Raw genomic sequence first — 21,353 nt, 5'->3', positions numbered from 1 at the left:
GAACAGCCGGGTTGAGAAATTAGCTGCTGATGCTGCTGGGCAGAGGCTGCTCCTGCCCAGGGTTGGCACCCATGAAAGAAGGACACAGAGATCTCTCGGGGGAAGGGCCCCACTGCTCCTGGGATGCACACTGAATACTGGACCCTGAACTCTGAACCACGAGGAGCAGTGGACCTTGTTTGTTTATAGCAAAAGCAACCAATCACATTTTATTATTATTCAAATAGACCAATCATGGTTACACATGTGTTCTTCTAAACTATCCTAAATAGACATAGGTGTTAGAGGTAGATTCAAATACAGTAATGACCAATCATTTGCAGGAGGCGTCAGAATTTGCCTTAAATGGAATAGCCAATGGTGTGAAGGAATACTGTGATTATGCCCTTATCTGGCTGTAGCCAAATGGCCTCTCCTAGGTTTCTTTGTTTTCTGGGTTTATGGCTTACTTCCTTACACATGGTTCACTGAAGACTTTCCATGGTAGAAAAGTACTAGCCAGAAAAGTACTAGCCAGCTACATGTATAGGAACAGAGATCATGGTTATTCCAACATCTCCTCCGTTTTTGTTTTAAATGCAGAATTTGTATGTTCCACTTCAAAGTTGAGGAGGGATGGGCTCTTTAGAGACGCACCTTCGGGAGAGTCAAGAGGCGAACAAGCCCAAAAGGCATTTTTATTTTCCTCTTTTAGGAGACAAAGGAGTCTCTAGTTCAAATTGAGCATTAGGCTCTTCTGAATCCTGGGGAAGGGATTGATACTTACTGTACCATAAAGAATTAATTTGTTTAACAGCTCTCTGTTCAGCTATCAAAGAAATACTGTTAGTAATACTTTTGATAAAGATAGGATACTGTCAGTAATACTTTTGATAAAGATAGGATACTGTTAGTAATACTTTTGATAAAGATAGGCAAGACACAAGGTAAAATAATACATCCTAATACAATCATACCAATTAAAGCTACAATAGCTTGTAAACCAGGTAATTTGGGAAACCAGGAGCCAAATAATTCCTGAAAGTTGAAACCATTCCAAGTTTGGACAGGAACATGAGCTACAGAGTTCACATTGTCCCTCAGTCTGAGTATAGTGGCGACGTGGATGATGATGGTAGAACAATAGGTTGTTCCTTCTGGGTCCATGCGATGGGGCAAAAACAGTGTGAAAAGAGTCATTTTTGACGAAGCAATGTCAAAGGTGTGAGTCATTGTAAAGAACGGGATGGGATAGCTGGTGAAGTGGAGTTGACGTCTGGGGTAAGCTTTCAGATGGAATTGTGTTTTAGTGGCATCAGTCAGTGGTGTTAGAACAAAGCTGAAAAAAGTCACAAACCATGCTGTCATCTTTAATGGGTTCTGCAGTTGTGTTTGTTGAGGCATGATATGGACGAACGTGGCGACCTGGGATCCACAGCACTTTGTCTGGCAGTTGAACTGCAGCGTAGCCTCTGCCCCAGGTGAGAAGGTCTGCAGGGCCTTTCCAAGTTAGGTCTGGAACTTGGCGATACCACACTTTGGGTTTAGGCTGATCTGCAACTGGAGATGAAAAATGCCGCTCTGCGGCTGTGGTTAAGGGATGGCCAGTCAAGTTTGAAAAGTTCAGAGTGTAGAGGCAAAGGTTAAGAGTTTCTTGCACTGCTGGGAGGTTGGGGTTTCGTTTTCCCCGTTCTGATTTTTATAACGATCTAATGCATGTTTCAAGGTTTGGTTAGCCCTTTCCACCAAGGCTTGGCCTTGGCTATTATATGGAATTCCAAATTTGTGTGTTATTTGCCAATGATGACAAAATTCTGCCATGGCTTGACTGCTATAGGCAGGGCCATTATCTGTTTTGAGTTCTTTTGGACATCCCAGCACTGCAAAGGTCCGAATACAATGATTAATGACATGTTTGGTGGCTTCTCCCCTTAGGGGGGGGGCAAGATGAATCCTGAAAAGGTATAAATTGAAATTAATTTCAACCTCCTCTGAGGCAACTATGCAAATCGGGGGAGAATGAAAAAGAGAATCAGTGAAAAGTTCAGAGGGGTTGAACCTGCTGCTTGTGCAGCCGGGTTGAGATGCTGGGAACCTGCTGCTTGAGAACAGCCGGGTTGAGAAATTAGCTGCTGATGCTGCTGGGCAGAGGCTGCTCCTGCCCAGGGTTGGCACCCATGAAAGAAGGACACAGAGATCTCTCGGGGGAAGGGCCCCGCTGCTCCTGGGATGCACACTGAATACTGGACCCTGAACTCTGAACCACGAGGAGCAGTGGACCTTGTTTGTTTATAGCAAAAGCAACCAATCACATTTTATTATTATTCAAATAGACCAATCATGGTTACACATGTGTTCTTCTAAACTATCCTAAATAGACATAGGTGTTAGAGGTAGATTCAAATACAGTAATGACCAATCATTTGCAGGAGGCGTCAGAATTTGCCTTAAATGGAATAGCCAATGGTGTGAAGGAATACTGTGATTATGCCCTTATCTGGCTGTAGCCAAATGGCCTCTCCTAGGTTTCTTTGTTTTCTGGGTTTATGGCTTACTTCCTTACACATGGTTCACTGAAGACTTTCCATGGTAGAAAAGTACTAGCCAGAAAAGTACTAGCCAGCTACATGTATAGGAACAGAGATCATGGTTATTCCAACAGTCAAAGAGTAGGCAACGACTACCTGTAATGGAGAACATGAAAGTGAAGTCACAAGTCAGCAAATGAGCTGGGTTAACTTGAAGCATGGTGCACCAAGCACCATGTCTTTTGACTCTAATTGCTGCCTGCAATTAGTGCAGGTTCGAGTCCCACCAGGCTCAAGGTTGACTCAGCCTTCCATCCTTCCGAGGTAGGTAAAATGAGGACCCAGATTGTTGGGGGCAATAAGCTGACTTTGTAATAATGCCGCTTGGGGTTTGTGTGAAAGCCCTAATAAGCAGGCATATACATAGAATGAAGGCTACTGCTAAGCTTGTAAGCCGCCCTGAGTCTTCGGAGAAGGGCGGGATATAAATGGAATTAAATAAAATAAAAATAAATAAATAAACCATATGGTTTGTTTGGGCTTAGCTCTTGGGGTTTACGAATCACTGTTTGGAGACTAGCTTGCAGGAATTCAGCGTGCAAGTACGCGAAAAAGCGGTTTCCTCAGGAGAAGAGCTCTAAAACTTCTTCCAAAGGCGAAACACCGGATCGGCGCCGGCGATTAAAACGCAAACGACGACCGGCTTCTGTCTTTTTTTTTTTCTTTCCCCCCCCTCCGCTTCCCCCGCGAGCCAATGAAAGTGGCCACTCTGGATGACACGCAGTTCTCGCGCCCAATAAGCAAGGGCCTGAGGAGGCGTAGGGGCAGGGGAAGGAGGCGGAGAAAGCGCCGAGCAAAGTTGCGTGAGTTGAGGAAAGAGGCGGGCCGGAGGGAGGCGGTTGGGGATGCAAGGGAGCGCGCGAGCTGACGCGCGCGGGGCTCGGCCCAATCGATGCGTCGCTTGGGCCGGTGAGTGACGGGTGAGCTCGTCAGCGGCGGGGAGGGGGGTGGGTGGGTCAAAAGGCCGGCGTTCGAAGGGGGAGCGTTGCGCGCAGGTGAGGAGCTTTTGCGCTACTGAGGGAGGGTAGAAAGGAAGGAAGGGGAGGAGCCGCGTCTGCCTGTGGGGAGCAGGGGAGCTGTTGGCTTGGTGTTTCAAGTGGCGCCTTCCCCCTTCCTCGCCTGTGTCTGCTCGCCGCTGTTTTTCCAGTGGGCTCCCCATCCCTTCCGACCCCGGGTTAGCAGCCCCCGACGTTCCCGTTAGGGGGTCGCTCGTTCGTCCGCTCGCCCGCCGGATGGAGGGAGGCCGGTGCGCGCCCCTGTCCCTGATCAGCGCCGTGCAGGATAATGCTCCCTTCTCTCCCATTCTAAAGTGCGGCCACCCGCTCTACTTCAAGAGGGAGGGTGGACGCCTTCCCTCTCTCTTTGCCTTTCCCTCAGATTGCTTTAAAGGCGGGAACAACGGGCACAATTCTGAGGCGGTAGACTGGACTGTGCCATTGAAGGTGGGGGATGCTGGGCAAATGTATTTCTGCCCAGGTTTATTCTGCTATATTAGGTATTTATATAAAAAAATAGAGTGGCCAGGGGCTATTAAGACGGTTTGAGAAGGAGCTCAGGTGTTCTTCGCTATTAAAGTAGCAAACGGGCTGAACCAGAAGCTGCTCGACCTTTTTGATCTTCCTAAGCCATGGCTTCTCAAAATAAGCTGCCCACGTTGCCATCCGTTTTAAATTATGGCTTGTGAGTTTTAATAGCTCGTTTAAGCCAAAATTAAATAGTAGACCAACCTATACTCCATGCGGTATGCAACCAGTCTTTAGGTTTGCTGGGTTCACTTTCTTAATCGCTCTGTTTCAAATTGTAAGCCTAGAATCTTGGACCCAGTTGTTTAGAATGGGCTGAACGTGACTTAGCATTTTATGATTTGAGTAAATTGCTAGTATATGGCCAGTTGAGTATGTATGAGTCCTTTGAACAAGACAGTTTCTCTTAAAAATCATTTACTGTTCTCTTCATTTTCTAGCATAAAATAGTTGTGTTATTCATTAGTAAGAGATTTTTCCCCACAGCAGTGGTGTTCGCTTATCTTTGCAGTTATAAGGAATAATATTTGCAAAAAGGTAAAGCTACACTACCACTCCCCCTTCAAAAAAATTAAATCTACTTAGAATTTTATTGTAGGTTTTAATTTCTTGAACATTCTCAAATAGCCTAAACCCCCTCAAATCTAGATTTGTCCTGTAGGCATTTAGATCAATTTCAGAAACGATCAAGGCAATCTGGGACTGAATTCAAGATTGATCTAGAAAACATTTTCCCCAAATCATAAGTTCCTCAAGAGATTTATAGTTTTTATTTAGCTCTGTTTTCATAGCTGTATTGAAGACAGAAGAAAAATTGTTAGCATTTTAACAGTGCTCAAGAGCGTTAATAGATTTAAATACCGGTAACCTGGAGGTTATGATTGGATTGTGCAGTAGAAGAAAAATAGCAAACAACAATGGTAGATAATATTCACTAATGTAAAAATGTGTTCCAGAAAAGGAACTTTGAATATATTTACAGAATATTAAATTCAGAATTAGCTGTTGTGCAAGAAATTCTGTAGATAGTGAGTTTGTGGCTAGCTATTAATCATAGATGCCCATATCAAAGGGGAAGATAAAATAAGGAGTCCTTAAAGATTAGCTGTAGCAACAGTTTTTATTCATTTTGATAATGTTGGAATGCATTATCAAAAGTAGCAATCTGCAGATATTTTGCAATAATAGGATGAAGCCAAAGTATGTAGAGTTCATTTTCATCTTGACTGGATACATAAAATCCATCAACTAAAGCAGTGTAAGCTCTGCATTTGGAATTAAAATTTTAGGAATTTAGGAATTTATATAGACCAAAACTAAACATTACTACTTTTCTATATTAAAATCTGTTCTTTCGTTCCAGTCTTTTTCATGTTAAGTTAGATATTTTTGGCTAAAGAAGAAAATTGGGTTTAAGCAAGAAACATTGCTTTTAAGTAACTGACCTTTATTTGCTAATCTACAGACCATCCCGAGTTCTAGAAGATAATCCAGTTCTACCTTTTATCTACTCTTAATTGAAAAACAACACACGCATTAAAAATGCTATTGAAATTAATGTAATTTTGTTTGTATCCCACCTTTTATTGTTTTTACAAATAACTCAAGGTGGCAAACATCCAACATACCTTCCTCCTATTTTTCCACAACAAGCCTGTGAAATGAGTTGCGCTGAGAGTGACTGACCCAAAGACATCCAGCCAGCTTTCATGGCTAAGGCAGGACTAGAATTCACAGTTTTCCACACTGTAGCTTGATGCAATAACCAGCAAATAAACAAGTAGATCAAACAACTAATGCTTCAAAGAACATATGATGAAATGTAGGTACTGTGGCACACATCCATAGGAAGTCTTTACACAGAATCACATGTCTTGAAGATACTTTCCTGTCATGCCACATTGATCTTTTCTTCAGTACTCTGATGGTAAATGACAGAATACACTGGTGAAGTGGGGAGCAGCAAATTTACAAAAGAGGCTAAATTTTCCTTTGGTCTCTGATTTGTTTCTGCTTTTTAAAACTGCTCTGATTTCACCATAATGGACTGGCTGAAGAAAGACTTGCTCATATCATCCCAGATACAGTTGTGAGATGAAAAATAGAAAAAACTAATTAATTACAAGTGAATTGCCTAGAGCAAGTTTTTGTTTTGTTTTTTCAGACTAATTTTGAGAATAAAAAAGCGAAGGCTTCATTTTTGTTGGCTGTAACACAGGTACTGTGTTATAGAATAAAACTCAGTAGATTTTAAAGTTTAATTGTATTAATATACCAAGTATAATTTTTTCAAAAAGGAAATAATTATGTTCTATAAAATATAGGACAGAACATCCATTGTTACCTTGCTGTAGTTTATACATCCTTAGATTAGAAAAAGATATAAGTTCAGTGTTGTGTAGAAAGAATTGAAATTTAATTTTTCAGATTTTAACCATAAGCCTATATTATAAATAATATAATGCCGTCAGAATAGTGTTTCTATAAGTCTTGTTGGCATAATATTTTGATTGCTTTGATTCTTACAATCAGTATTGTATGATGAAAAGCAAAACAAATAACTTTTTTGGGGGGAGGTTCTCAAAAATTCCAATAGATGTGAAAATGTTTTATTTCCTTATTTAAAAAAGTAGTAACTTTTACTAATATCTTTTATATATAAAAATCATCAGGTTGGAAAGTAAAAGGAGAAAATGGGTGTATGTCTAGTTCTCTTTTTTCCTCCAAGTGCTTCCAGAATGGGTATGCACTTAGCCCATTGGATATGTTTCCACCCAAATGGGATTTTTACCATCTATATTTTAGCTACATATTTTAGGTAAGTCTATTGCCACATATGCTATTTTGAAGTGGATTGAAAGAATTTCAGAAATAGTTTCAGAATCAAGCCAACAAACTATCTGGTATACATTGCTTTAGGTCTAAGTGGTTCTTTTTTCTTTTAGCTTCCTGGATCACTATGATCAGACTTTGGCTAAAAATTGACAAGGGAGTTTTCCATTTTAGACAAAAGTACTTTAGCAAATTTAGAAGAAAAGAGAAATCCCATGTGTATAATATGGCTTGCTCCCTTTGTATTAATCCATCTTCTACACAGTGTAACATTTGGGGAACCAAAAGTTTCTGACAATGATCTTTTCCTGAGTAATGTTCAGTATAATGGTTCTTAGAAGCCCAGAATGAAAGCAGTTGTTTTCTTTCCAACTTAAACTATATACCGTATATACTTGAGTATAAGCCGAATTTTTCAGCCCACTTTTTGGGCTGAAAAATTCCACTTCGGCTTATACTCCAGTCAACAAAAAAAACTTACCGAGGACTTGTGCGCGGCCGAGGCTTTGGTGCTTCCGGGATCGCCCGCACCTCTCCCAAGCCACCGCCGTCCGAGACCTGCCGAAGTTTGGGGAGGTTTGGGGAGGTGCGCGCGCACCTCCCCAAACTCCGCGCCTTGCCTGCCTGCTTCTTTCCGCAGCGGAAAGAAGCAGGCAGGCAGGGCGCGGAGGAACGGAGACTTGCCGACGTTTGGGGAGGTTTGGGCGCCTCCCCAAACCTCGGCAGGTCTCCGTTCCTCCGCGCAGACCTGCCGACGTTTGGGGAGGTTTGGGCGCCTCCCCAAACCTCCCCAAACGTCGGCAGGTCTCCGTTCCTCCTGCCGACCTTTGGGGAGGTTTGGGCGCCTCCCCAAACCTCCCCAAACCTCGGCAGGTCTCCGTTCCTCCTGCCGACCTTTGGGGAGGTTTGGGCGCCTCCCCAAACCTCGGCAGGTCTCCGTTCCTCCTGCCGACCTTTGGGGAGGTTTGGGCGCCTCCCCAAACCTCGGCAGGTCTCCGTTCCTCCTGCCGACCTTTGGGGAGGTTTGGGCGCCTCCCCAAACCTCGGCAGGTCTCCGTTCCTCCTGCCGACCTTTGGGGAGGTTTGGGCGCCTCCCCAAACCTCCCCAGGTCTCCGTTCCTCCTGCCGACCTTTGGGGAGGTTTGGGCGCCTCCCCAAACCTCGGCAGGTCTCCGTTCCTCCTGCCGACCTTTGGGGAGGTTTGGGCGCCTCCCCAAACCTCGGCAGGTCTCCGTTCCTGTTTGGGGAGGTTTGGGCGCCTCCCCAAACCTCCCCAAACCTCGGCAGGTCTCCGTTCCTCCGCGCAGACCTGCCGACCTTTGGGGAGGTTTGGGCGCCTCCCCAAACGTCCCCAAACCTCGGCAGGTCTCCGTTCCTGTTTGGGGAGGTTTGGGCGCCTCCCCAAACCTCCCCAAACCTCGGCAGGTCTCCGTTCCTCCGCGCAGACCTGCCGACCTTTGGGGAGGTTTGGGCGCCTCCCCAAACGTCCCCAAACCTCGGCAGGTCTCCGTTCCTGTTTGTGGAGGTTTGGGCGCCTCCCCAAACCTCCCCAAACCTCGGCAGGTCTCCGTTCCTCCGCGCAGACCTGCCGACCTTTGGGGAGGTTTGGGCGCCTCCCCAAACCTCGGCAGGTCTCCGTTCCTGTTTGGGGAGGTTTGGGCGCCTCCCCAAACCTCGGCAGGTCTCCGTTCCTCCGCGCAGACCTGCCGACCTTTGGGGAGGTTTGGGCGCCTCCCCAAACGTCCCCAAACCTCGGCAGGTCTCCGTTCCTGTTTGGGGAGGTTTGGGCGCCTCCCCAAACCTCCCCAAACCTCGGCAGGTCTCCGTTCCTCCGCGCAGACCTTTGGGGAGGTTTGGGCGCCTCCCCAAACCTCGGCAGGTCTCCGTTCCTCCTGCCGACCTTTGGGGAGGTTTGGGCGCCTCCCCAAACCTCGGCAGGTCTCCGTTCCTCCTGCCGACCTTTGGGGAGGTTTGGGCGCCTCCCCAAACCTCCCCAGGTCTCCGTTCCTCCTGCCGACCTTTGGGGAGGTTTGGGCGCCTCCCCAAACCTCGGCAGGTCTCCGTTCCTCCTGCCGACCTTTGGGGAGGTTTGGGCGCCTCCCCAAACCTCCCCAGGTCTCCGTTCCTCCTGCCGACCTTTGGGGAGGTTTGGGCGCCTCCCCAAACCTCGGCAGGTCTCCGTTCCTCCTGCCGACCTTTGGGGAGGTTTGGGCGCCTCCCCAAACCTCGGCAGGTCTCCGTTCCTGTTTGGGGAGGTTTGGGCGCCTCCCCAAACCTCCCCAAACCTCGGCAGGTCTCCGTTCCTCCGCGCAGACCTGCCGACCTTTGGGGAGGTTTGGGCGCCTCCCCAAACGTCCCCAAACCTCGGCAGGTCTCCGTTCCTGTTTGGGGAGGTTTGGGCGCCTCCCCAAACCTCCCCAAACCTCGGCAGGTCTCCGTTCCTCCGCGCAGACCTGCCGACCTTTGGGGAGGTTTGGGCGCCTCCCCAAACGTCCCCAAACCTCGGCAGGTCTCCGTTCCTGTTTGTGGAGGTTTGGGCGCCTCCCCAAACCTCCCCAAACCTCGGCAGGTCTCCGTTCCTCCGCGCAGACCTGCCGACCTTTGGGGAGGTTTGGGCGCCTCCCCAAACCTCGGCAGGTCTCCGTTCCTGTTTGGGGAGGTTTGGGCGCCTCCCCAAACCTCGGCAGGTCTCCGTTCCTCCGCGCAGACCTGCCGACCTTTGGGGAGGTTTGGGCGCCTCCCCAAACGTCCCCAAACCTCGGCAGGTCTCCGTTCCTGTTTGGGGAGGTTTGGGCGCCTCCCCAAACCTCCCCAAACCTCGGCAGGTCTCCGTTCCTCCGCGCAGACCTGCCGACCTTTGGGGAGGTTTGGGCGCCTCCCCAAACGTCCCCAAACCTCGGCAGGTCTCCGTTCCTGTTTGGGGAGGTTTGGGCGCCTCCCCAAACCTCCCCAAACCTCGGCAGGTCTCCGTTCCTCCGCGCAGACCTGCCGACCTTTGGGGAGGTTTGGGCGCCTCCCCAAACGTCCCCAAACCTCGGCAGGTCTCCGTTCCTGTTTGGGGAGGTTTGGGCGCCTCCCCAAACGTCCCCAAACCTCGGCAGGTCTCCGTTCCTCCGCGCAGACCTGCCGACCTTTGGGGAGGTTTGGGCGCCTCCCCAAACCTCCCCAAACCTCGGCAGGTCTCCGTTCCTGTTTGGGGAGGTTTGGGCGCCTCCCCAAACCTCCCCAAACCTCGGCAGGTCTCCGTTCCTCCGCGCAGACCTGCCGACCTTTGGGGAGGTTTGGGCGCCTCCCCAAACGTCCCCAAACCTCGGCAGGTCTCCGTTCCTGTTTGGGGAGGTTTGGGCGCCTCCCCAAACCTCCCCAAACCTCGGCAGGTCTCCGTTCCTCCGCGCAGACCTGCCGACCTTTGGGGAGGTTTGGGCGCCTCCCCAAACGTCCCCAAACCTCGGCAGGTCTCCGTTCCTGTTTGGGGAGGTTTGGGCGCCTCCCCAAACGTCCCCAAACCTCGGCAGGTCTCCGTTCCTCCGCGCAGACCTGCCGACCTTTGGGGAGGTTTGGGCGCCTCCCCAAACCTCCCCAAACCTCGGCAGGTCTCCGTTCTTCCTGCCGACCTTTGGGGAGGTTTGGGCGCCTCCCCAAACCTCCCCAAACGTCGGCAGGTCTGCGCGGAGGAACGGAGACCTGCCGAGGTTTGGGGAGGTTTGGGGAGGCGCCCAAACCTCCCCAAACAGGAACGGAGACCTGCCGAGGTTTGGGGAGGCGCCCAAACCTCCCCAAAGGTCGGCAGGTCTGCGCGGAGGAACGGAGACCTGCCGAGGTTTGGGGAGGTTTGGGGAGGCGCCCAAACCTCCCCAAACAGGAACGGAGACCTGCCGAGGTTTGGGGACGTTTGGGGAGGCGCCCAAACCTCCCCAAAGGTCGGCAGGTCTGCGCGGAGGAACGGAGACCTGCCGAGGTTTGGGGAGGTTTGGGGAGGCGCCCAAACCTCCCCAAACAGGAACGGAGACCTGCCGAGGTTTGGGGAGGTTTGGGGAGGCGCCCAAGCCTCCCCAAACGTCGGCAGGTCTGCGCGGAGGAACGGAGACCTGCCGAGGTTTGGGGAGGTTTGGGGAGGCGCCCAAACCTCCCCAAACAGGAACGGAGACCTGCCGAGGTTTGGGGACGTTTGGGGAGGCGCCCAAACCTCCCCAAAGGTCGGCAGGTCTGCGCGGAGGAACGGAGACCTGCCGAGGTTTGGGGAGGCGCCCAAACCTCCCCAAAGGTCGGCAGGAGGAACGGAGACTTGCCGAGGTTTGGGGAGGTTTGGGGAGGCGCCCAAACCTCCCCAAAGGTCGGCAGGAGGAACGGAGACCTGCCGAGGTTTGGGGAGGTTTGGGGAGGCGCCCAAACCTCCCCAAAGGTCGGCAGGAGGAACGGAGACCTGCCGACGTTTGGGGAGGTTTGGGGAGGCGCCCAAACCTCCCCAAAGGTCGGCAGGAGGAACGGAGACCTGCCGACGAGCCGCGGCCACACAGGGTATTCCTGTGTATTCAGGCTTGCAGAACGGCGGATCGGCTTATACTCGAGTCAATAACTTTTTCCAGTTTTGGGGGGTGAAATTGGGGGTCTCGGCTTATACTCGAGTCGGCTTATACTCAAGTATATACGGTATATAACAATGTTTATAATCCCTTTTTTCAAATTAAATCAAAGGGCATCAGTTATATGTAAGAAAATAATGCAGGTTATATTTACAGATGTCATTTAAAAAAACATTCTAATTTGCAGTTAGAAGTGGTGCCCATTTGTGCCTATTTTTTTCTGCTTTGCTTACGCATTTGTGTTCAATCCTGAAATGTGTGTAACCTGTTCATATACTACCCAATTTATTACTATATTTTTGTTCTTTGGCTAAGAAAATTGAAATTTTAAAACATATCAGTTAAATTTAAAATGTGCAGTCTTTATTGTTAAAAATGAAGCTGCTAACACAGTGTCAAGACTAGAGATAATATGCTAACATAAAACAATTGTTGGTCAAAGCTATTGAAAGAGTAACTAAATATCTACTATCTTGGAATGATAAGGAAAAAGTGTAGTATTTAAACTCCAGAGCATAGTTCTATAAATAGGCATTGTTTTCTGCATGCTGAGAGCATATGGGTTCATTCTGGTTTACATAAAGAGATAGTTCTACCCAAGCTGTGTCTGAGAGTCTTCTGCCAAGTAAACTGATTTCTAAATAAGGTGGTTAAGTGTCAAGAGAGCTTAAATGTATTACCAAATGTGGTGTTAAACCTGAAAATTGATCTTTCAGGCTAAGGTTATGATGCTGAAATTTATCAGAACTAAATAATGAAACCTAGTGAAGCTTTTCTATATGCTTTGTAAGAAAAAAAATATAGTTTATTCAGCCTTGGATAGTCAGCATTCTTATATATTGGAAAACATTCTCAAATCCAAAGCAGGATGACCAGCACTTTATTGGCCCAGAAGGTTAAATAAATTTAGTCTGTGGATTGAAAAGGTTGATTGCCCCTGATTTAAAAAAGGATTTTCTTTTCAGGATAGAAAAAATAATATAAAATATAGAATAGAATAGAGCTGGAAGGGACTTGGAGGTCTTCTAGTCCAGCCACCTGCTCAAGCAGGAGAACCTATACCATCTCAGACAAGTGACTGTCTAGTCCAGGGGTCAGCAACCTGAAACAGTGAAAGAGCCACTCGGAACCGGTTCCCTCACAAAAGGAAAAACTGGGAGCCGCAAAAAATGTGTGCGCATGTGCAGAACAGGGTTTGACTGAAGAGTGGAGCCAAGGCGAGATATGCACCTACCCTGCATATTTGAATTGATTGAACTTTTTAGTCCCACTTTTTTGGGGGGGGGGACTGCACATGGCAGAGGACTTGGAGCCGCAGGAGATGGCTGAAAGAGCCGCATGCGGCAGACCTGTGGTCTAGTCTCTTCTTAAAAATCTCCAGTGATGGAGCGCCCACAATTTCTGGAGGCAAGCTGTCCTCACTGTTGGGAAGCTTCTCCTTAATTCCAGGTTGCTTCTCTGATCAGTTTCCAACCATTGTTTCTCATCCTTCCCTCTGGTGCTTTGGTGAATGTGACCCCCTCTTCTTTGTGGCAGCCCCTCAGATACTGGAATACTGCTATATCATATCTCCCCTATTTCTTCTTTTCTTTAGACTAGCCAAACCCAAGTCCCGCAGCCGTTTTTTGCATTTTTTAATTTTTTAATTTTAATCCCATTTATATCCCGCCCTTCTCCGAAGACTCAGGGCGGCTTACAATCTAAAGCACAAATCAATGTGCTTAGCAATAGCCTTCATTCTATGTATATGCCTGCTTATTAGGGCTTTCGCCCCCCCCCCAGCGGCATTATTACAAAGTCAGCTTATTGCCCCCAACAATCTGGGTCCTCATGTTTTAGTCTCCAGGCCTGTTCTTCTCTAAATTTTTTCCAAACTCTCCAAATCTTTTTTGTGATATGGTGACCAAAACTGGTTGCAATATTCCAGGTCTGGTCTTACTAGGGTTTTATAAAGCGGTATTAATACTTCGCGTGATCTTGATTTTATGCCTCTGTTTATACAACCCAGGATTGTATTACCTTTTTTGGGTTGCTACTGCACACTATTGTCTCATAGTCAAGTGATCGTCCACTAGGACTCCACAGTTCCTCTTACAGTTACTGTTTTTGAGCCAGGTCTCGCCCAATCTGAAGTTGTACCTTTGATTTTTTTCTGCCTAAATGTAAAACTTTTCTTGAAACTCATTTTGTTGGATAAGGCCCATTATTCAAGTTTGTCAAGATCTTTTTGGATCCTGAGTTTGTCTTCTGGGGTGTTGGTTACTTCTGTCAGTTTGGTCTCATCTGCAGATTTGATGAGTTCCCCTTCTATTCCCGCATCTAAGTCATTTATAAAGATATTGAAGAGTACTGGGCCTAAGACAGAGCCTTGTGGTACCCCGCTACTTACTTCTCTCCATGTGGAAGTGGTGCTGTTGAGGACTACTCGTTGAGTACAGTTTGCCAGGCCAGCTACAGATCCATCTGGTGGCGATGTTGTCTATTCCACCTTTTTCTAGCTTACCAAGGAGTGGATTGTGGTCTACCTTATCAAATGGCTTACTGAAGTCTAAGTATACTACGTCCACAGTATTTCGCTGGTCTATTAGTTTAGTCACTTTATTGAAGAATGAATTAAGATTGGTTTGGCATGATCTGTTTTTGACAAACCCGTGCTGGCTACTGGTTATAACTTTGTTTGCTTCTAGTTGTTTGCAGGTCTGTTTTTTATTATCTTTTCCAGGATCTTCCCAGGTATTGATGTTAAACTGATTGGTCTATAGTTTTCTGGGTCTGTTTTTTTTCTTTCTTTCTTGAAGATGGGAACCACATCAGCCCTTTTCCAATCCTCAGGTATTTCCCCAGTGCTCTAGGATTTTTGAAAGGTACGGTGCAATGGTTTGGAGATAACATCTGCCAGCTCCTTCAGAACTCTGGGATGTAATCTGTCAGGTCCTGGTTGGATGTTCTTTCACCATTTTCTTGCTTATTTTAATTTTTGTTTCTAGTTTGTATTTGCAGTGGTGGTTTTTTTTTGTATGTTGGGCTATGGTTTCTTTTTGTGTGAAGACTGATGCAAAATATGAGTTAAGCAGTTCTGCTTTGTTGGTTGCCTGTTATTTCCTTGCCATCTTTTCTCATTAGTGCAGAGGTCCCAACCTTTTTGAGCAGCAGGAACCAGTACCATGGAGAGAGGTTTTTCCGTGGACTGGAGGGGGCGTGGTTTTGTGTGCTGTCTGCATCCCGTGGATGGGGAGCTTTTTTGCACAGACCGGTTTCTGGCATGCCGCGGACCGATGCCAGTCCACGGACTGGGGTCGGGTACCCCTGCTTTAGTGGGCCTACAGTTTCCTCGACTTTTTTCTTCTTGTTAATATATTGAAAGAAACTTTTTTTTATTGTCCTTCATTTGTGTTGCAAGTCTCTCTTCATTTTGAGCCTTTGCTTTCCTGACATCATCTTTGCATGTTCTGCCTGTCTGCTGATAATCAGTCTTAGTTATGTGCCCCTCTTTCCATTTTTTGAATTTGTCCTTTTTGTCTTTCAGTTTGTTAGAGATTTTTCTGCAGCCATGCTGGTTTCTTCTTGAATTTCTTGTTTTTCTTTTTCAGTGGTATTGTGCTGATATGGGCTTTTATGATCACATTTTGTTACTTCAAAAGTATAGTTGGACTTATTTGGTGATTGAAGTATTTCCTGACGTGGATTTGATTTCTTATGGTTATAATATTCTATGATTACTTAGGTGATCTTGAAAAACTAAATTATTGAAGTCATATTAGCATATAGAGTAAGCAGTAACATCTGCTCCAATAAATTTGCCTCCAAAAATTAATGACAGATCGTTTCCAGAATTTTGTGAATTCAGTTTTATTGCAGCTGTTCTGGAGATAGTAATACGTTGTTCAGTTTTTAAAAATTGTCAGTATTAAATTACAAAATTAGAATGTTCAATTCTTAATTATGTTTGCCAATAAAGTTTAAGGAAGCATCTGATATCGCCTATAATTTTGTTTTGAAGTTTGCTGGCTTTGATAATATGTGCTTGATAACAAGCACAATACTTTTAAAAATGTTTTTGTTTTTGTCTTCCAGGGAAAGTATGCCATATAAAATTAATTATTGGCATCATATACTCTTTTTAAAAATGCATTTTTCCAATAAATTAAGGAGCTCTTGATTCATGACAATTGTTTAATGGTTTGATTTTAGAATCAAATTTCTTTTGAGTAAATGTAGTACCCTGTATACTTCAGCATTTAAATTGATTCCTGCTAGTCATATTTAAAGGGAGAAAATTAAAAAGTTGAAAGAAAGACTTATTACTATGCATAAGCAAATGGAATTCCAGGATGATTAAGTATTAATCCCTTTACTGCAGAAAGAATTACATTGAAATCTGGAAAAGATGAAACAACTAAAAAGGAAAAGGAAAAGCAATTTCAGTGTTCAGGAGACTCAAACATTGCTTAAAGAAATCCGAAAAAGAAGAGAGGTGCTTTTTTCCAAACAGCTAAATACAACTATTAACGAGATGAAGCGGAAGGCTTGGGAAGAAATTGCAGAATGTGTGAACGCTGTAGGTGAAGGAGAACAAAGGACCGGGACAGAAGTCAAAAGGCGATACCTTGACTGGAGAGCCCTTATGAAACGAAAGCGACTGAATACTAACATAAAGTTGGTTGGAGCTGGCTTTCATCTCCCTTCCTCTGATCTGGATGATTCTCTCAATGAAGATATTGATGAGAAAATAAGTTTTCCAAATGAATCTAATTTTGAATGGCAAAATATCACAGACTTCAGAGAAGCAGGGGGGTCGTTAACTGAAGTGAAAGTAGAAGAAGAAGAGGAAGATCCACAAAGTTTTGAAGTAAGTAATTCTATAATACATAAAAACCTGGCATTTTAATAACGGTGTGTAGATTTTTATATCCACTGTAAGTACAATTATCTGCGGTTTAATGAGAAAGCTGTCTTAAGTATTCTGTTTGTGTACTAAGTTTGACAGAATGTATAAAAATATATTATACAGTTACCTTTTTTATTCACAAACTCATCAAAGCCCATGAACATTTGGCTAAAAGCAAAATAAAACATCTGGGGGGTGGGGGGGTGCATTTTTTAACTAAAAGAAGCTACTGTAAGTCCAATTACTTACAATCTTATTTGACCATAAGCTTCACTAATTCTAATTTTTTAAGGCAAACAGCTTCCCCTCTCAATCAGTTAGTTGAAAAGAATATGCTGTTGTCCGAACAAGAGCCATCAAGACACCAGGCTAAAAACCAGGAGACTGAGTTCTAGTCCTGCTTTAGGCTTGAAATGTCTGGCTTGGGCAACAAATCAGTCGGTTAATCCCTATCACAACCAATGGATCACTCAATGTGGGAAGGAAGAGAAACAGACCTGTCCTAATATGAAAAGAATTTAGGAGGAAAAAAAATGCTGTTATCCAAGCAAACAGTAAATGTTTTCAATATATACTTTTTTCACTTTTTAAAATTGCTATTTTTACCTAATAGGGTGTAAATACTCTTTCATACAGAACTGAAAAACGGAGGATGTGCTCTGGTTATACACGCAAAAACATGTATAATGTAAACATATATGTGAACTATCTTAAACTTTTAAAAGTACTGGAATTCTTCACTAAGCCAAATCTTTGTATCTATTATTATAAAATATTTGTAGAAAGTAGCCAAATTAACCTGAAATTGTCTTAATCCTCTTTGCCCCTAAACTCACTGGAGTATTTTTATCATTAAATGCTGAGCTGGCAATTTTCTAGCTATTTCTTATGTGAATCAATCAGCTGCTTTAATTGCAGGAAAGCTATCATGACCATAGATTCACTGGATATCCATGTTTTCTGAAAACTTAGTACATTTTTTCTGATATTCTTTGTTTATTACAACTTTTTCTAACGTGCTTTTTCAACATTTTTTCAATGTATGATCCAATGTGTGATTTCATAACATTAGTGGTGAATTTGTTGGTGGTACAGATTGCCAATTTCACATATATTTTGATTTTTTGTTGCCTTACAAGCTGCTTGAATTTTATCCCTTTGATTTGTTTGGTCTCTTAAAACTTTTGGTATTAGGGAGAGATTAAGTCCTCAGTACATACCTGTTTCAGCATGTGTTTTATAATGTTCATTGTGTGAGCAACACCAATCTGTATAAACAACTGTGTAATCTCTTAAATAGAGGAATTCCTTATTACTCAGCAGCTATTACTTTTCTGTCTTCCAAATGAGTAATTGATATTTGCTGAATAAATGTATGATTGACTCTTTTTATAAAAAGTCCTTTTTCTTTTGAAAATTTCTTAAAGCTGCCTAATTGATGTAGACATATTTAGGATTGAACTGTCAGAATGTATTTAACTTATTTTTAATTGGACATTTCATTCATCAAATTTTATTGCTTGGTATAATGTTCTGACAGGGATGGGTCTTTTTTTCCTGTAGCTTGGTCACTGCTAAACAAATGACTACAGTTTATGTATAGTGACATGGTGATGTTAACAGAGGTGGTAGGGCTGATATAAGCGAATGTAAACTCAGACAGCACGTTTGTTGAACAAATACTATTGAATGTATTAAAAAAAATCATTTTTTTAAAAGGCAGGGCTCAACGGGTTATGTACTTTTGTTTACAAGGTGTTATGAGGTACAGGTGGGGAAATAAAACATAAAATAATAAATAATTTTAAGTGGGGAATTGTAGATGTACTTTATTTAGAGTGAGAGACATATTTATTTAGTTTCACACATTAAAATTTCTGATTATTTTCCTTAGTTTCCTATTGAGGAAGAAGAGGAGATTTTGTCCTCAGTTTTGCCAGATTCCAAAAAGGAAAGTGATCTTCCTGATTTCACGCATATTGAAGAATTTGGAAATCTAAGTTCTGCTCAAGCTAGGCTGGCTTATGAAGATTCCCACTTGCTGATTAGCTTGGAGAAGCAGAAGCTAGAGCTGGAAAAACAACGCCTGGATATTGAAGCGGAACGACTGCAAGTTGAGAAGGAGCGTCTGCAGATTGAAAAAGAGCGGTTGAGGCACATTGACCTGGAACATGAGAGGCTTCAGCTGGAGAAAGAGCGGTTGCAAATTGAGCGGGAGAAACTGAGACTTGAAGCTCAGCATGGTGAAAAACCTATCTTGGAGAATGATCCAAATCAGGCAGAAAAGCCTGTCCTACAACCTTTGGATTTAGAAACGGAAAAACTGAAAATTGAGAAAGAGCGTTTGCAGCTTGAGAAGGAGCGGCTGCAATTCCTGAAGTTTGAATCAGAAAAGCTGCAAATTGAAAAAGAACGCTTGCAAGTGGAGAAAGAGCGGATTCGAATTCAGCGAGAAGGGCATTTGCAGTGAACTTGGAAATATTACCAATGTTGTGTTTTGTTGTTTGTACTTTTTTAAAAAAACAGAATTGTAGTTTTGTTTCATTAAAAGTGTTGGATAGTCTGGTGTTCAAAGCATTTCACTACCAATGATATTGCTTTGCTACTGTGGTAATTACACTTTGAGAGTACTTTCGTTTTGGCCATAATTGAGCATTGATGTATTCATTTTTTTTTTTTAAAAAAAGCTGGGAATTGGTGCTCAGTAAGTTGTTGTGCCTGTATAAATAGAAGCTATTTGTGAAATTACATTTTGGTGAAACAGAAGAAGTGTGAATATCCTCTTGTACTCTCTGTTGTGTAACTTTACATCCACATTAAGAATCAAGGCTTGGCTGTGTCTTGTCATTTTGAGAAGGTTATTCCAAATCCATAGAAGCCTTTAATGTAAATCTGTGTCTGAGTGAAGAAGTGAGTTTGAAATAGGCCTTGCACAAAAAATAAAGTTAATTTCAAAAGTTATGCCTTTCATGTAAGGCATGTTCTTAAGAAAAATTAAGCCAGAGGTTAAAGCTCTTAATGTTTTTGTTCTCAGTACATTTGTAGAAAAAAGAAAAGAAAAAAAGCTTCAAGTGTATTATAAGAGATTTCACATTTATGTCTAAGCTTGACCAAACCTACAGCTTCAGTATATAATTTTGGAAGCCAGTTTGATATTCAAGTGTTTGAGTTGGAATATATTTCTTGGGATTTAAATAGATTATTTGGATTTATCAGTTTATTTACATCACACTGTAATTATTCTTATTTTGCAAATAAAGTGTTATTTTGTTATTGAAAGAAGTGTTATTTCATAGTGTGAAATAAAATGGTCTAATGCAGATTAATTTATTCCCTGTAAACTATTTTTTTAAAAAAATAAAGAATGAAAACTCTGAATCTTACTCAATTGTACAAAAAAAATAATCTGCCTGATCCTTGTAATATTGATCTGTAAACAAATCTTGCAATGGAGAATGCACAGCATAGAGTTTTTACTTATGATTTGTTGTTTCCCTCTATTTAATATTACTAGAGTAGTCATAAAAAGGAAAATTGTGTTTTGATTTGAACCAAAGTAGACAAACTGGATTGATTATGATTTAAAAACCCAAAGCATCCAAAACAGGCACCTCCAATCAGTTGTTTTGCGTGCATAATGTTTTCCACATCCCTAACTCTTACCCACTTACTCTTCTGCATTTGGAAAAGATTTTATAGCATCAAGACCTTAACCCAAGTCTCACTGGTTAAATTTAAACATTCTGCTTTGTGAACAAAAATGTTCTTAAGCCAATTTCATTGGACATTATTTAAGTTGAAAGAAAATAAGATGAATCTTCTCAGGATATTTTTTTTTAATTTAAAACTAGGTAATGAACAGACCTTAGAGTTTGCTTTGATTTTTATGGGATTGAGTGCTAAAATTGCACAAGCCAGAAACCAGAGTATTCTCTTGTGATTCCTTAGTAGATGACACTTCTTAATGGTGGTCACTTCAACCTGGAATGCCCTCCCTGAAATTTACTGCTCAATTGCTCATTGTTAGGTTAAAAGTATGTTTTTCTTTCAGATTTTCCAAATATTGCTTCTCTTTGCTATTGTTATCAGAGCTTCATGTATTTACCACTTTCAGCATTTCGGTCCTGAATGTTAGGACTTAGGATCATAATTGAGTTCAAAATTTATGTTGCTAAGCGGGACAGTCATTCAGTGAGTTTCGTCCCATTTTACAACCTTTTTTGCAAGAGGTGTTAAATGAATCACTGCAGTTAGCAACATGGTTGTAAAATGAATCTGGCTTCCTCACTGACTTTGTCAGAAGGTTGAAAAAGGTGACCGTGTGACCATGGGACATGGCAATCTTCACAAACATGAGCCAATTGTCAAGGGTCCAAATTATGATTATGTGACCATGGGGATGCTGTAACTATCATAAATTTGAAAATTGGTCATAGGTCCCTTTTTCAGTGCTATTGTAACTTTGAGATGGATTTTCTTAATGGAATACTTCCTCCTGAAACAGCATTTCTCTTTTTGAATGTTAACATTTGATGCATAAAATGTACTTCCTACTGTCTAAATTAAATTATTAATCCAAAAAGACATTGACAGCCACACAGTATCTTAATTCAACAAGCTGCTATACCTAAAGCACTACATGCAGAATTCAGGAGAGAGAGAAAGAGGCATGCCAGTCTATCCTTGGGTTTAAATTCTGTGTCGTTTTCTTCTGAGTCAATAATTTGGCCCTGATACATCTATCTTCAGTCAAAAGATAGTGGTTTTATTTATTTATACAATTTATTTGCCAGCCATCTTTTGTCCAATGGCTCTGGGTTGCTTACAACATAGAAATATTGAAAAACGTTCAAATCATCCATTGTAAAAACAACAACACAGCAGATAAAAAACATTTAACATATAATGGCAAAGAAGTGAGCCAGACACACAGGGATGGGGAGGTGGGGTTGAATTTAAT

The 21,353-nt window shown here is 43.4% G+C and overlaps 1 protein-coding gene across 1 annotated transcript; it reads left to right on the top strand.

Moving 5' to 3' along the window:
* The first annotated feature begins 3,544 nt into the window (after positions 1-3,544).
* MSANTD4 (Myb/SANT DNA binding domain containing 4 with coiled-coils) lies at positions 3,545-20,113 on the top strand. The gene is made up of 3 exons (XM_081326681.1): positions 3,545-3,562; positions 15,866-16,354; positions 18,288-20,113. Exons 2-3 carry the CDS (start codon positions 15,893-15,895, stop codon positions 18,861-18,863), a joined length of 1,038 nt encoding a protein of 345 aa, XP_081182807.1. The 5' UTR covers positions 3,545-3,562; positions 15,866-15,892; the 3' UTR covers positions 18,864-20,113.
* Positions 20,114-21,353: the final 1,240 nt, after the last annotated feature.

This window comes from Vipera berus, assembly GCF_964194415.1.
Source record: "Vipera berus genome assembly, chromosome: 4".
Taxonomy (NCBI): domain Eukaryota; kingdom Metazoa; phylum Chordata; class Lepidosauria; order Squamata; family Viperidae; genus Vipera; species Vipera berus.
The sequence above is the reverse complement of the archived record's forward strand: the minus strand, read 5'-3'. Positions and strand labels throughout refer to the sequence as shown.